The sequence below is a fragment of the Equus caballus genome, chromosome 15 (assembly GCF_041296265.1).
Source record: "Equus caballus isolate H_3958 breed thoroughbred chromosome 15, TB-T2T, whole genome shotgun sequence".
NCBI classification, from domain to species: domain Eukaryota; kingdom Metazoa; phylum Chordata; class Mammalia; order Perissodactyla; family Equidae; genus Equus; species Equus caballus.
Window position 1 is genome coordinate 105,987,718 of NC_091698.1, and position 16,330 is coordinate 106,004,047.

Genomic DNA, 16,330 nt, shown 5'->3' on the forward strand with positions numbered 1-16,330 from the left:
GTATGAGAGGGAGAGACAGGGAGCAGAGCGGGCATTCCGACCTCCCCGTGCGTGTGTGCTGTGCTGCAAAGGCCTGCCCCAGGGAGCCAGAGGAGACTCGCCCTTATCTGCCCAGGAGACTCGGCCTCTCTCTTCTGGGACATGCTCTTTCTAAACGCCTCGGCTCCCTCCCTGCCGGGAGCCTCCGGGCCCTCTGCATGCTTCTGTTGTCTAAGGACAGCTGAAGGGCCTCTTCAGTCCCACAAACTAGAGCAGGTCTTTAAAAGCCCGGTTCTTAGAAGTTGCAATAGATTTGCAGGCTCGTTTTACTTCAGATCAGCCTCTCAAAGAACAGGGCGCTCATCTGGCAGGGCCCACAGCAGACGCGGGAGGCGATCATTGGAAAGGGGCCCCGGCCGGTGGCAGACCTGGCAGGCCATGGTCCCGGCCCCTCTGCAGGTTGAGGGACGCCAGATCCAGGGTGCCCGAGTTCGCCAGCACGAAGAGCCTCTCGGTCAGCTCCTGGTTCATCAGCTGGTCCTGCACCTGCAGCTTGGCTGGTCTCGCGAGAAGGCCCCTCACGACGGGGTCCAAGCCACCTGCAAAACACCATGGGAGAGGGAACGAGATTTCTCTGAGGAGTTCTGGAGAAACAGAATTGCAGCTCGGACCATAAACTATGCTGGCTCCTGACAAATGCCTGTCTTCAGTTCAGAAGTTCACCTGTGTGATTCCAGAGTTTTCCAAGCGCTCTTAGGCTGAGCCCTGTGGGTGGGTGAGCACCCGCCTGGATGCCCCCGAGGACCAACCCTATGGTGCGTGGAGATCGGGCCTCTGTGTCAAAGGGACCCAGAGACGGACCCCGTCAGTTCCTGAAGTTCTGTGTTTTGTTTTTTAGCAGCAGAAATGTCACGGTCAAAGGAAGAATTTGCTGAATTCTAATCTACAACAGGCACAGGCAGACGTGGCCTGGCCGAGGGAGCAGTCAGCGTGCCCAGGGACTCCACTCCTGCCACCTCCAAAAGCCCAGCCCTGCCCATAAGATCCCATATGGAAAGGAGACCCCCTGCTCCCTGCCACCCCCACTCACAGGGAGTCTGCGTCTTTTCTCGGCCCTGTTCCGTCTCATGGTGCCCCAACTGCACAGCCCAGAGACTGCGATGTGCTGGGCCCTGGGGCGGCCTGGGCACCATCCATGCCGGGTCTCTGGGGACCCTGGCTGACCCCTGGCCTCTCTCCCACAAGCTCTGCGTGAAGCGGTGTGGGAGCAATTGCATGTGCAGTGGCTCCTCCCACTGTCCCCCTGCCCCTGCCCCCCCGCACGTCTGCCTGCAGCCAGCGCACCTTCGGAGGCAGCTTAGAAGCTTCAGGACGGACCAGAGACAGCACTGAGGGGAGTGGAAATAACCCTTCCGAAGTCACCTGGGAATCCACGTGGCTTTTCCAAACGCTTCCCCCAGGAAACCCAGCCGTTAACCCTAGCCCTGCATGGCTGCACACGACATGCACGGTTAGAACAAACAGAACGTTCCGTGATAAAAACAGCACCAACACAGCCTGCAGGTGCAAAGGCGGTCTCCGCCGGAGTAGTTTGAACTAAGGGCTGGAGGGGGACCTGCACCTGGACAGCTTCTCCCGGGAAATCTGAAGAACCTCAGGAACCTGAGAGAAGGCGTCTTTGAGGAATGGCTTAGCCCTTTAAACAGCTGTGAATACACCTATTTTCTCTGTAGACACGGACGGCTGGGCAGCGCTCACCCACCCCCAGGGGCAGGGCAGAGCGCTGGGGCCGGGCAGGGCGGGAGGAAAGCCGGCCGGGCGCACCTTCCCGGAGGAGCCTCCAGGGCCTGAAGAAGGCGTCATGCAGCGGCAGCCTGGGCAGCGCCGGGTGCTCCTGGAAGCGCGCGTCCAGCCGCCGCACCAGCGGGTGGACCGTAGCGTGACCGAAGCGGAAGGCGGCCGTGGAGAACACGTTGGACACCGTGGGGTCCACGGCGGGGTCGTAGCCCTCGTAGGGGCCCACGAGCCGCCCGAAGGCCTCGGGGCCCAGGATTCGGGGCACGTAGTCCCGCATGGTGATGATCTGTGGAGAGAGGAGACAGGCGGGCTGCTGAGCAAAGGGGTCCAGACTCAGCTACGGCCGGGGTGACAGGAAGAAGGCGCTTCCCCCCGCATCTCTGGGGGTTCAAGGCCGTCCCAGGAGGGGTGTGGCATCCAGGAAAGGGAACAGGTGAGCTGGTGAGCAGGTACAGCAGCACAACCGTTCCTGATAAAGCCCTCGCAGGCCTCCGCATGTATGGGGCTGGGCAGGGCATGTCAGAGACGCCCCCAAATGCCTGCCGGGGCAGCCCAGAGCAGGACAGCGCAGACAAACTTGGGGGACCCAGAGCACTAACGCGGGGGCTGCCAGCTGCTGTCTCCTTTCAGAAACATGTAAGCCTTCTCAACCAAACCATCTCCTCCCTTGATTCCGCTCCATCTGAGACATTCCGGTGACACCTGAACCTGAAGCGAAAGTCAGAAATCTAGTCGCTTTGGGGAATCCTGGCCCCAGAGCTCAGGATTTAGACCCACATGAGCTCTGATCCTCTAACCCTGCTTCTTAGCTGTGTGACTCCGGGAGGGTCGTTCACCCTTTCTGAGCCTGTGTCCTTGTCTGGAAAAGCCTCTTTCATAGAGTTTTTGTGAGAATAAAAAAGATGCGTTCTCCTGTATGTTGGACAGGTTATGCAGCGTCACATACAGATAGAATATGCAGTCAACGTGCATATTATACAGCAGATCACGCAGGTCCGACGCTCCTGCCCCCCAGGTTTAAGGGAAATAATACACAAGCTAAAGGTTACAGAACAATCTGATGGCTCTCATAGGTTACGATTAAAGCAGGGACTCAGACCCCTGTCTCGTTCCTTCTTGCTCCTTTCTGCATTGTCTCCATCAACCACTCCTTGGTCCTTTGGCGGAGCCACAGACACAGGCGGTAAAGGGCATTGGGGGTTTCGGCAGGCACTGAACTTGCGCCGTGGGTCTTACAGGTGAGTCTGAATTCCCAGTTTTTGTCCCACCCTGTGAGGACGCATTGCATCGTCTGACCTGAGAGGACAGACACCGTACAGGGAATGCGGATCACGTCATCTGTGATCAGATGGTGAAGCGAGAAAGGCTCGGCACCCCTTGCAGATCTGACCAGCTCTCGCGTACACAGTTTCTGGCCCCAAATTAAAGGCCTTAAACTGAGCTTCTCAGAAAGGGCATTTTTTTATGGATCTTCAGGAGGTGCATTAACAGGCTAATTCAGGGCTGAATTCCAGGATGATGATGGGCTGCTGGTGGCCCAGGTGGCTCCTCGCAGGGAGGACCCAGGGGGCGGGCACAAAGGGGGCCTCGGACCCGGGCACGGAATGACCCTCTGCAGGGAATCGACATCGAGCAGCTCCTCTGTGTCAGCAATAACACGTGATTCCAGAGCTTTCGCCAGGATTAGGTCAAAGGAGCACGCAGACGAAGGACCGTGCCGACGGTAAATGATGGTGCCTTGTGATTTCTAGGTCACTCGTGGTCCCAGGAGAATTACGTACAAGGGTCTGCTTTCAGGTTTAACAGTATTTCTTTCAGCTCTGAAAATCAGTCAAGTTGTTTTGGTATTTAAAGAGATTATTTTGGTGAATAAATTGCATTTAATGAGGTATAAACCAATAGGATTCTAGGATTCTATCCTTGAATAGAAGGGTCTTATATTTGGCTTATGGGTTTAAGAAGGTAAGCTGTTAACCTTCTCAGAATGTTTAAAAGAGAACAAACAGCATTCGTGTACTTGTAGCAATATATTGCTTCCAAACGATGATGCGTTTTCTGAACGCAGGATTTGTTACTTCACGGGAGTAACAAACTCGGGGCTGGGGAGCGAGTTCTGGCCTGTGGACGGGAGACTTCAGATTCAGGTAAACTGTTTCAATGGCACCTCTTCCCTTCTCCTTGACCTGCGTTTGACCTGGGGTCCCAGAGGGCGGCAGCGGGATCCTGAGGGCACCTGCTGATACAGGCTGAGGTGGCTCCTCTCCTCCCAAAGCAGCTGCTCCTACAGAGCACGACCCGGCGGTTCCCGGATCCCGGGCATCCTCAGTGTGTGACCTTGCCCGACATCCCCTCTTCGCTGCTTTCTCGGGGTCTGGTCTGAGATGCAGCTGTGAGCGATGGTGCTCGAATGCCCGCAGTGCTCCCCAGGGCAGGGCAGCAGTGCCCTTTGTTCTGATCGACAGGGCCTTAAACGTTCGACTCACGAGCAGCTCTTGGGAATTTCCACAGCAATTCTTCTGAAAACCCCTCCGCTGTTTCCGTGCTTGGTCACAGGAGGCTGGAACACCATCATCAAGTCCCTGTGTCTCCTGCCTCGTCTTCCTGGGTGTGTGGGGAGGTTTCCTTCCTCTCCTGGCGCCTCTTGGATCTCCATCTCCTGAGGGCGACCTCCGTCTGGCTTGTCCATCCTCGTCCAGACCTTCTGGTTCCCTGCCAGTTCTCGCGGAGACCATGGGCTTGGGCATCTGGACCTCTGCTCGCCTTCGTGGCCAGCACGGAGGAAGGATGGCAAGGAGTGGGGATGGAGGGAGCCGGCCGGGAGGACCAGGAGCAGAGGCCTGCACCGCAGTCATTGTGAATGGGTATTTGGGAAGCACTGACTCAGCCAAATGTGCCCCTCACTCGGAACCTCTCTTCTCAGCAGGGCTAGCCTGCTCCCTGCAAAAAAGTCAGTCACATTCTCTCCAAAGTGCCGGGGTGGTCTGGTATAACCAGTGCAGGGTTGGCTCCCCAGAGATGGGCGTTCTCCAGCATGTACCGAGGGCTGCTCAGTGGGCTGACTGCTCCGGGTGAGCTGGGGGTCCAGGTTTGCTGTGTCCTGGAGGCAACCCTGGAGTGGGAACCACCTGGACATGGTCTGCCTGGAGGCAGGGCCTGGCTGCCTGGAAAGGTGGGCCCGGGGGCTGGAGCCACCGCAGCTCACGTCTGGATAGAGGCATGTAGACCTTGTCCACGGACATCCAGGGCACCAGGGGCCAGGGAGGCAAAAGCTCCTACCGAAGGATATCCTTTCTCGAATCTTCCCGGCACCGGCAAAGGAGCCCATCGTCCATCTTTATCGGTCTCTCTCTCTCTTTGGGAAGAGTAATTGACCTCAAGACAGGCTCGTCAGGTGCAGCCAAGACCCACAGCTGAGCTCAGCTGACGGTCCTCCCCTCCCTGAGGACCCGCCCTCCTCCAGACAGGCCTCCACAGGGAGGTCTGCCCCTCTGGGTCTGGCCTGGCCTCCTAGTTAAAGCCTCTTCTGGCCCCTGTGGTTCTGGGGAAATGAAGGCTGTTCTCTGGGAGCCGGCTCTGCTCTCTGATACCTGGGGATACACAACATCCAAACCGAAGGCCCTCACCTGCTCCCTTGCAGGCCACCACTCGGCATCGCCGGACCGCACTCAGACTGGGCCAGAACTCCCGTCCCTCCTCTGCCCTCACACCTGTGCTGGCGTCTTTCCTCTCTCACCTTCTGCCGGTCTGTAGGACACGGGTCCTGTCAAAGTGAGCCTCTGATTCTGTGTTCTGTGTATCACACTAGATTAACTTAGGGATTGTGTAAGTGTGAGAGCTTCCATCTTAGTGGCAGGAGGTAGGGCTTATGGAATTGGGGACCTGTGGGACCTGAGGCCACCAAGGGCATATTTTCCTGAGCACATCCTCTGTAACCGTCCTGAGATGATGCCGGCCTCGAGGAGCAGGCGCAGAGGGAGACCCCAGGCAGGCACCCCAGCAGAGGACCGCCGTTCCGGGGGCCAAGTGGATACCTCAGTCAGTTCTCTACGAATGAATCCAGAGCAAAGATCTTCATGGAGGGTGGGGTGGGGGTTGGGCCTTCAGAGATGTGGGGCAGCTGTGAGGCTGGACAGAGGCAGGAGACGGAGAAGGGGCTTCCTTGTCCTGAGGCTGGGCCTCCTGCTTCTGGCTGGTTGGGAGGACCAGGAGCAGAGAGCCGAGCCCTGTGTCACGCTGGCCACGGCGGGCTCTCAGGAGGAGGGGCTGGGTGGGTTGACGCTCTCTCTCTTTTTAAAGTTTGCCCTGATATCCTTTTTAATTACCTAATGCTTTTCAGGAGGAGAGCTTCAGATCCTAAGGTTACCAAACGGTGGGTCAGTAAAACCAGGGAAAGGAGAGCAACAGTCTCCCAGCCACCGTGGCTCTTTCAAACACAGCTCGAAGTCTCGGCTGTGGTTTTAGAGACACGTTGCACACAGCTGCTCGTCATTTTAAGGTTTCAAAGATATTTGGAAAAAACACTAAGGAGAAGCTATTGGCTGGAAAAAATGCAAAAAGAAAACTGAAGGTGAAATGCAAAACTAAGAAGAAAAGAGTATTAATGCTTTAAAAAAGCAGAAAACAGCGGAACTGGTGGTATGCAGCACCAGGGCACTTTCCTACTGACCATGGTTATTTACCGACTGGGAAGAGCCGGCAGATGGACGGCAGATGGACAGCAGATGGACGGCAGCTCTCCCATGGCAGCCAGGACCCCGGGACCTCCAGAGCCACGCCCTCTCCCATTAACAAGTCCAGGGCAATGCAGCAAGTGAAGCTCACCCTCAGCCACCAGAACCATGCTGGGCAGAGACAGGGCACCTGAAAGCCGTGGCCCCTCTCTGGGCACAGGCCGGCAGACCTGTGATCCAGCAGCGCATCCCAGGCCCTGAGCTGCTGACACTCTTCCTCCTCTGATGACGTTGAAACAAAATCCTGGCTCTCGGGGGACAGCTGGGCAGGGCCCGGGATTATTCTTGGGATCACGGCTTCATTCATAAAGTCGACATATATTCCGGCAGCGCCTGCTTTGTGCCCGGCCCACTTTTTCCAGGTGCTGGGAAAGAATTAGACCAACAAAACCCTGGCTCCTTGGAGCCCCCATTCGGGGAAGGGCACAGACGGATCCTAACAAAATACCCAAAAACACACAACACACTGGGGAGTAGCAACCGGGAAAGGGAGAGTGATCCATCACCCCGATTTCCCCACACACATACTCAGCCTCAGCTGATGCTCTCTTCACACACACGGGTGTTAAAACGTGAAATCTTTGTGTGGCTGGAGAAGAATCGCCAGCACCGGCCTGCAGACCAGCCTCGCCTGGAGCGCAGAGGAACTGGGGCTCCTGGCTCCCCAGCATCTACAGGGTGACCTGGCACAGCCGGGCTCTGGGACCTGGGGTCGGACCCTGGCTGCCTGGGCCATGGTGGACCAAAGGCGGGAAAGCCGGGCTGTGCCCAGGACAGCCCATGCCATCACCAGGTCACTGTGAACCTGGACAAGACCCTACCTCCTCCTCCTAGCACGGGACGAACAGGGTCCTTGTGAGGACAGAGGGACGCCTAGTGCCCAGGCAGGGCCTGGAGCACCGACACAGGCGTGGGGACCATCAGCGTAAGCAACCCCCTCATTCCCCAAACGGCCCTGAGAGAGCAGTGACGGCGGTGACCCAACCCCACAGGCGTTTTCTCCACCACCACACGACTGAGAAATGGCCACCCCCAAACCCCGTCCCCGCTCCTCTGACTCAATGTCAAAATTCATCACCACAGACTCAGTTTACCTCGCTAGTCCCCAGATCCCACACAGATTGTTTTCCTCTGCATTTTCTCCATTGTTTCTAAAACATAAAAATATCAAAACCATTGGTGGACACCCAGCTCAAAGGGCTGCTTTGAGGATTAAACGGCTAAAATCCATAAAACCCTTGGAACAGTCTGGGCGCCTGGAGAGCCCTGGAGGAAATGAGCCGGGACTCGCTGAGTAGCTGTGGCCATTGTTGATCATCCTCACCGCCCCCCTACAGGGGAGGAGCAGCTGCCACAAAGGAGCTAGCACCGAGTCCTCCCGCAGCGGGCTGCGTAACCCCTGAAGGCTTTGCGGGCGCCCACGCAGTGCGCCCCGGATGCCCTTGCTCGCACCTGGTGCAGGGCGCCCACGATCTTGCGCGCCTCCTGGTAGGCGGTGTCGGCGCTCCAGTGCGCGTTGAGGGCCTTGAGCGCCGCGGCCAGGCGGTTGTGCTCGCGCAGCCACAGCGTGTGCACGGCCGCCAGGGAGGGGATCTCGCTGGCGCGGCCGTCCCCGGCCAGGAAACAGGGCGCACGGGCCGCGGGGTCGGCGCCGGGCTCGGGGGCGCAGGCCGAGGGCGTGGGCGGCGGCACGAAGGGCAGGTACGCGCGGCCCGCGTCCTGGTGGCGCGTGTTGACCCGCAGCAGCCCCTCGGCGCTGGTCCAGTTTCGCAGCAGCTTCTCCGAGGCCGGCGAGCTGCCGTACACGGTGGACGCGTCAAGGAAGGAGGTCAGCCCGTTCATCTGCTGCCGCGGGTGTGCCGAGGACACGTTGCCGAAGAGGGCGCCCTGGGTGCCGGTGCCGCAGGCGGCGGAGGAGCGGTAGAAGGGCAGACAGGCAGGGCCCGCGGTCAGCGAGGCGTCGGCGGCGGGGAGCTGCCGGGAGAGGGGACACAGGTCAGCCCGGGGGCCGGGGCACCTTCGTAAAGACACCAGAAGCTCCACCGTCTCCGCCAGTGTCCAGTCCTGCCACCTGCCGCCAGTTCAAGCCAGCGCCCCGCTCCTCCCCGGGTCGGGGGCTTAGACAGGGTTGGGGTGCAGCTTGCTATGACTGATGCACCGTCGGGGTGCTCGTTTCTCCTTTCCCCAAATTCTTCCTTTCGTTCTACTTTATTTACGTGCCTCACCTATTGGGGCCTGCTCTGCAGATGCTCGGACTATGGTAACCGCTGGTTGTGCGTCTGGCTCGCCCAGCGCACGCCTCTTCCAGGGGGCCGCCTTCCTAGCCAGGGCACAGCCAGCGGAGCAGCTGCTTGGGGAGGGTTTATGGAACGAAGGCTAGTGAGCGCCTGAGCCCGGAACAGTCTTTGCTGGTAGGTAGAAAGCAGCCCTTGTCAGCTTCAAAGGTGTTTTCCAAAGAGAAGTAATTAAAAATCCTGCCTGGACTGTCTCTCTCCCTGCTGGTAAGAGGGGCAATCAGAGCCATATTAATGTGGAACAACTTTGCAGTATCTATCCAAATTTTACTGCACCTGCTCAAGAGCTGCCACTCTGTCCCCAGTGACTTGTCTGTTAGGCATGCACGTGTGCGCGGAGGTTTAGGTTGGAATATGTTCTTTGCTTCATTTATGACAGTGTAACAACAACAACAAAGTGGAAACAACTTAAATGCTCATTAATAAGTGAACCGGTTAAATGAGTTGTAATGCATACTCAATGGGATGTTAAGAAATCATAAAACAATCCAATTTCTGTCCACTTAATGATATGGAGAGAAGCGCAAGAATTATTGCCGAGTGACCCAGGTTCAGAGCAATGCAGGACACAGGTACATAAATAAAGCCTGTGCACACACGTATGTATGTCACATGCACATATGTGCATAGGAAATTCGTGGAGGTTGTTGCCTCCCCCCTCCCCCCAACAGGACAAACCGGGACTCGGACGTTTTATCTTACGCCTTTCTGCTTGACTTTTTTAATGCATCTATTGGTTTCATGGTAGAAATTGAGAAGCTTAACCTCTGACCTGTATGGGGAAGCAGGGGCTTCGGGTCTCGCATGTCAGCTGGCAGTCAGCACCGCCCCGGAAGGCGGCTCTGCTGGTGCTCTGGGGCGTGAAGGCGATGTCGTGGTCGATGTACTGGCCCCACGCTGTCAGGAGGTCGGAATACTGGTCGTCCTCTGTAACGGCCTCGTTGGAGACTTGAATGACTTGTCTGGTCACCTCCCGGACCTGGGTGCCAGAGACCACCTGTCTGAGTGGGGAGCACTGAGAGAGACATGGCACTTGGAGTGCGGTCATTTGTGGGGCTCGCTCAGGGGCCAGGGCGCCTGCACGTCATGGTGCGGTGCATGCAAGTTAAGAACAGAGACCTCAAGAATTTAAAATTATGGACCAAGAACAGTTTAGTGGATACCAGGGGAAAGGTGGGGTGCGGGGTGGGCACAAAGGGTGAAGTGGTGCACCTACAACATGACTGACAAACATTAATGTACAACTGAAATTTCACAAGATTGTAACCTATCAATAACTCAATAAAAAAATATATTAAAAAAAAAAAAAAAGGAAGAGAGACCTCAGCTAAACTGGGTCAGGAGGCCTGCAGGGGAGCACCCAGCCCATCAGACGTCCTCCATTTCAACAAACGGGAAAAGGCAGACGCCTGCATCCCCACAGGAAGCATAACTACTTTAGCACTGAAGGAAGATTGGTCTCCCCACCTGGCAACAGCTCAGCCAATGAGAAACAGTGCTGCTCAGCCAATGAGAAACGCCACAGCCCAGCCAATGAGAAGGCGTTCCAGCCCTGATGTGTTTCTCTCCCCCAATGGTCTTTCCTTTAGAACAGCCCCGCCCTCTCCCCCTTTTCTATATAAAGGCAGTTCCCCTCTGTTCTATGGGTTTGCCTACAGTTTGCCAAAGCACGCATGTCCCAGATTGCAATTCTTTTGGCTATTCCTGAATAAACTTGTCTTGAGATTAAAATAACAGGCAGCTTTGCTTTTTAACAGGTGCTGGTGCAGAGGACAGCTGGTGCTCGTGGAAGGTGAAGTCCCTGGGGTTGTGGTGGGAAGACAGACACCCAGGCTGTGCTCCGAATGCCGCACTGGTTTGTGGTCATCCAGGCCCTCTCAGTTAACTGCTCTGGGCCTTAGTGTCCTCATCTGTAAATGGATGTAAACATGTTGCTGTGCTTTGGGGATTAAATTCTGAGTCATTGATTAAACAACTAGCCATTAGTGCCATATAGCCCATGACTCAGAGGGTGGAGCTTCAAGTCACAGAGGGTGGTTCCCAGGCCCTGAAACCTAACGGAGTTTGCCTGGCCTGATTTCAAAGTTGTTTGGGATCAGTGATTTCTTCTTTCCTTCCGTGTCCTCCTTTCTGAAACAGGATGTCTGCAGCTGTTGTCCTGTGCCTGTCCTACCAGCATATTTTGGCAGCAAACAACAGTTTTCTAGTTTCACAGGTCCAAAAGGAGAGGAATTTTGCCCCAAAAGGGGTCTTACTAAGAGCCTCCCCCATACCTGATGTAGATTATTTAGGTGATGAGATTTGGGACTCTTAACATGCTGAGATTTAGATCAGATTTTGGACTTTGAATTGATGCTGTAATAGGCTGAGACTTTTGGGGGCCTTGGGATGGGGTAAATACATTTTGCATGTGGAATGGATATGAATCTTTCAGGGTCAGAGGGTGGACGGTGGTAGCGTAAGTGAGCATCAGTGAGGCCATCTTGTTATGTTAATGGCTAAAAAGGCGAGCGGTCTGTGTGACTACTCGCTGCTTTGCACGTACTCTGAAACATTCACGTGCCCTCCTGACTTATGGCCTCCACTTGCGTGCGTGCTCCCCAAAGACCTGATAAATTAAAACTCTGTTCTATGAGTTTCTCTCCAAGAACAGGCTGACCACAGGTGGGAAACACACCTACAAGGCGTCCGTCACAGTTGATGGAAGAACGGAACAATGTGATGCTTGGAGACCAACATCCCTGGACCTCTCCTTATTGCCCATGTCCCCTGTATAACTGCCTCAAGATTCTAGAGTCCTTGGAGGTGGGTTTCTGAGATATTAGTCACCCATCTTCCAATTAGCTGGCTAATCTAATTAAACTTCCTTTCTTCATCTCCAACTCGTTGTGATTAATTGGCTCAGATCACGGTGAGCAGAGTCACTCCATTGCTTAGTCTCAGTAGGCAGAATAATGGCCCCCCCAAAGATGTCCATACACCAATCACTGGAAACCGAGAACATATTACTTGACACAAAGGGGACTTTGCAGATGTGGTTCCTATAAAGACCTTGAGATAGGGAGATTATCCTGGACTTCCAAGTGGATCCCATCTAATCACATGGTCCTTAAAATCGGAGTTTTTTTGTTTTTTTTTTTTTTTTGCCGAGTAAGATTGGCACTGAGCTAACATCTGTGCCAATCTTCCTCTGTTTTATGTGGGATGCCACCAAAGTGTGGCTTGGCCAGCAGTCCTAGGTCCTCACCCAAGATCTGAATCTGTGAACCCCAGGCCACCAAAGTGGAGCATGTGAGCTTAACCACTATGCCACCTGACTGGCCTCAGAGAACTTTCTTGACTGTAGTCACGGAAGATGAGGTTTTGGAAGGGAGGCACAGAGAGATGCAATGCTGCTGGCTTTGGAGGAGGAGGCTGTGAGCCCAGGAATGTGGGTGCCTCTAGGAGCTGGAAAAGTCAAGGAAAAGGATTCTCCCCAGGAGCCTCCAGGAGGAACCAGCCCTGCTGACACCGGGGCTTCAGCCCAGTGAGACCCACATCGGACTTTCGACCCACTGAACTGGACGATAATAAATTAGTGTAGTTTTAAACCACTAAAATCGTGGTAATTTGTTACAGCAGGAGTAAGAAACTAATACAGTCTACATTTAAAGATACTTGAGCTCTGATTTTTCTAAAAAGTTATATAATTCTGAGCAAATAGAGGTTTATAGAATCATATTCTTGTAATACTTAGAGTTGAACTGGTCTAGCATCCAGCACAGGATAGGTAAGGCACTATTACCCCGTTTTAGGGACAGTGGAATTGAGGCTGAGAGGTTAAGTGACTTCCAGCAAGTTAGGGGTGAAGGGAGAACCCAAAATAGCTGGTGCTGGGCATCGGGGAGCACTGAGCCTTCCACACGTCCGTCCCACAGCACCCAGCGCTACCCTGGTCCTCCCAGCTTTGAGGAATGCTTGTCCTCTTACCAAACGGCCATCTGAAAAGCTGTCCGGGTGGAGTTGTTTGTTTCCATGGGGGAACTTTGGGATGGGCTATTATCTGATCTCAGATCCTGACTTCTCATCCTGAGATTCTTTTGGCTGAACAGAGCATGGAATTCCTGAAGAATTCTGTTGTCAAATGTAGGACAGGAGGAAAGAGACTGGCCCATTCATTAGAGCAAGTAGTCAAATTGGGGGGAAAATACCCATTTGTTTTTACCAAATTGATCAGTAGATTGGGTATAAGTCTGCTTAGCAAATAATTCACCTCTGGGAGTAAAGTGGCATCATTAGTTTGTGCAAAGGAATTTATGGAATTCGTAAAGGAATTTATTTGAAAACACTGAAGTGATTGTGAAGACCAGAGAGTTAGAGGAAACCAAATTTAAACCTGCACTGTCCCACTCACCAGCTCAGTGACCTCAGTCATTCAGGGCCTCAGTCCCTGAGCTGTGAGGTAAGATGGTGACTCCCCAGTTCACAGGAGAGTGAGGGTCCAAAGGCATCATGTAAGTGCGCGGTACAGAGCCTGCCGGGTTGACCCAGAGCTCAGTGAAGGGCTGGTCTCCCCCGGGGCGATGGGAGATTGTTAGCATCATGGGGACCTAGTTCCGACCCAGTTTAAGCAGCGTTCCGAGGTACTGACCGAGGGCAGAGGAAACCCGTTGTACAGGAAGTGGGGGTTCCAGCCTCTGGGCTCGCTGATGCCGTCTTCATAGGCTGGAGGCAGCCATCTCGCCAGGGCTGTGTTGGAGGCTCCCCACCTGGGATGGTCTCTGTGGAAACAGACGTGGAGGCACATATGAGATGGGGAGGAAGGAAGCAGCAGTCCCAATGTAATAAACCATTCTCAAGGAAAATAGAGACAGCTGGCTTCCCAGAGACCCAGGGCTTCAAGAGTGGTCTCCAGGTGGGGTGCACAACCCGGGGGTACCCAGAGGTTCCCCTAGGGGTATATGGACGTGGAGCGTCTCAAGAACATCAACTTCCAAAGCTCCTCGTTCCAGAGCACTCTCTGCTCTGCCGGAAAATGCACCTGAATTTGAGGCGTCCTGCCCATCAATGCCCCTGCACAACTTCCCTTTCCATTGGCCAGTCTCGCCTCCTGTGGGGTGTGCAGTGGGGCCCTTCCCCGGAGGACAGAGCCTTCTGGGGCTTCCATCAAAGAGACAATTTGAAATCGTGCTGTGTTAACATCCTTTAATCAAGGCACCATAAACCATCCAGGGGTTGTGCCTTTTCCTGTCATATATATTTATCTTTAGGACCAGTTCCTGCTAGAAACAGGGCCCTTTGGGACTTTCTGGAATGTTCTAAATTCAGACGTGAGCTGACTCTCAAGGGAGCATGTATTAACACATTTATTTGAATTAAAAATGTCAGGCTTTTTCTAAGATTTCTCTTAGAAAGTCATATTTGGTTGATGGATTTGACAGTGAGAATGGACCCAGGCAGTTAGGGTAAATGGGAATGTTTTCCATAAAGAGACTGGGCTGAAGTTTTATTCTATTGGTCGAAATATATTTTGATAAAAATATAAAGTACATGACAAAGCAAAGCTGCGTTTAATAATATTTTGATTTTACAAACTACTTCTGAGCATGTCATGTTAAGGATGTGCCTCTAAGTAAAAGGCACAGGCACAATAAAGCCTCATTTGATATGTCCCGGAAAATTTTCCAGAAATTGAGAAAATGAAAGACTAATGGTTGGTAACTAATCCTTATGTAAATCAAGTGCTTTCCAATTTTTGTTAAAAAAAACTGAAGGACAGCCTGCCTGAGTTGTTTGCTGATGGATCAACAGAAGTAATTTCAATGATAGCTCGTTATGTGTTCATTCTCTTGTGTATCTCAGAAGGGTCCTGAGAGGCAGGCTCCATTACTGCAGCAAAACTCCTTCTGTTCCCGAGACCTGTCCACACCAGCGGTGTTTCTGAGCCGGCACATCTGCAGAGTGGATGACAGGCATGGGATTGCCGTTGACCGTGTAATTCATCATCCAGTGTGGAAAAAGGAGCACTCCTAACAACGCATCACGGTGTCGGGGTAACAGGCGTGCACAGGGACTGTCTCAGGCAACCGGGAGGCGCCGTCCCTTGGCCACAGGCAATGTGCACCCAACTGACCCGTGAGCTAGCCGACGCGTCCATCCATCTCATCAATACATTAATTCCAATGAAAATTCACTTCTATATTAATAACTGATTATCAATATTTGTAATATTTATGCTGATTCGATCAATGGTGTCCTAATAAGAGCTGTAAGACGATCTCAATCTTGAAGAAAACAGTTAACCCTTGGATCCTTGTGCTTTCTGGAATTCTTCTAAATGTGAAATTTCAATTTAGAAAATACAAATATGTAAAATATATAAAATAAATATATTAATATGTAAATATATAGATATTTGATAAAAATATATAAATGTATGAAATAAATGGATACATAACACTTGTATAAGAATAAATTATCTATGGGGCGTATGTAAAAGGAAAGGAATATGTAAAAGGAGAAAATAAAAGACTTTCCATCTTAAAATACCCTACATTTGAAAAAAAGGATAGACAAATTAGAATGGAACTATCAGTTCACAGAGCAAAAAAATAGGGGGAATTTTCTGTTAGAGAAGAAGTTGTTTTGTTTTTTTTGAATGGATTATTTTGGGCACAAAGTTGCTATGGTATCCGTGTTCCATTGGAATTTGTGAACAAATCCATTTGGGAATAACCGACAACTGGCCGTCTGTGTGGTGGCTGCAGAGTCATCGCAACAGAAAGGAGCGAGGCTGCGCGTGTGGGCCCTGCAGTGCACACCTGGCGTGGGGCATGCGAGGTCACGTGGCAGAATCATTTGAGTTGGAAAAGATGGGGATCCAGACGTTTTAAAATTCCTTCATGCTTCTGATGTGTAGACTTAGAACATGCAGGGAGTGAAGTCTGCAGGAATCATGGCAAGCTGAGTAATTTTAAAAACTTTTGGAGTGTTGGAAATAGATGTATTTAAAAGTTAGTTGGTTTGTTTTGACCCTAAATTATTATCACCATCCTAGACACAACGTGTACTGATCACTCTTAAAGAAATGAGACTGGCCGGGTGCTCTGCGTGAGAACGAGAGGGGTCGTGTGCTCCTAGGACTGTGTCGGATCCGAGCCACAGAGTCCACGCGTCCAAAGGCTCAGTCCTGGCCGTGGCGACACACAGGACAGGGAGAGTTCCTTTCCATCTGCAGGTCTGCCAATGCACCACAGGCTTCCTGGCACACAGAAAATGGACTCTCTGCTGCTGTCGCTCACATCACTGCTGTGTCACCCGGGAACCGGTCAAGGATGACCCGTGGCAGCAGGCAGCGACGTTACTTCGTGTGTCTGGAGGGACAGCACGTGGGGAAGAAGTCTACTGATAACACCTCGTTGATCTCCAGCACCCCAAAGCAGCTCAATCTGCAAAACTCCAGGGGACAGCAATGCATTGAATTAGCTGCAGTCAGCCAGCATGGGGGGACCGGACTGTGCTTTCATGGAGCGTCCAGAATCCTTACAGTTG

At 53.1% G+C, this 16,330-nt stretch overlaps 1 protein-coding gene across 1 annotated transcript in view; it reads right to left on the reverse strand.

Moving 5' to 3' along the window:
• TPO (thyroid peroxidase) overlaps positions 1-16,330 on the reverse strand; it is a 70,821-nt gene that overhangs the window by 34,246 nt on the left and 20,245 nt on the right. The window contains exons 6-10 of the mRNA XM_070236806.1: positions 13,431-13,560; positions 9,573-9,779; positions 7,959-8,480; positions 1,804-2,062; positions 408-578 (exon numbers count right to left, since the gene is read on the reverse strand). Of these exons, the coding sequence (XP_070092907.1) occupies positions 408-578; positions 1,804-2,062; positions 7,959-8,480; positions 9,573-9,779; positions 13,431-13,560 (1,289 nt within the window). The remainder of the gene's footprint in view (positions 1-407; positions 579-1,803; positions 2,063-7,958; positions 8,481-9,572; positions 9,780-13,430; positions 13,561-16,330) is intronic.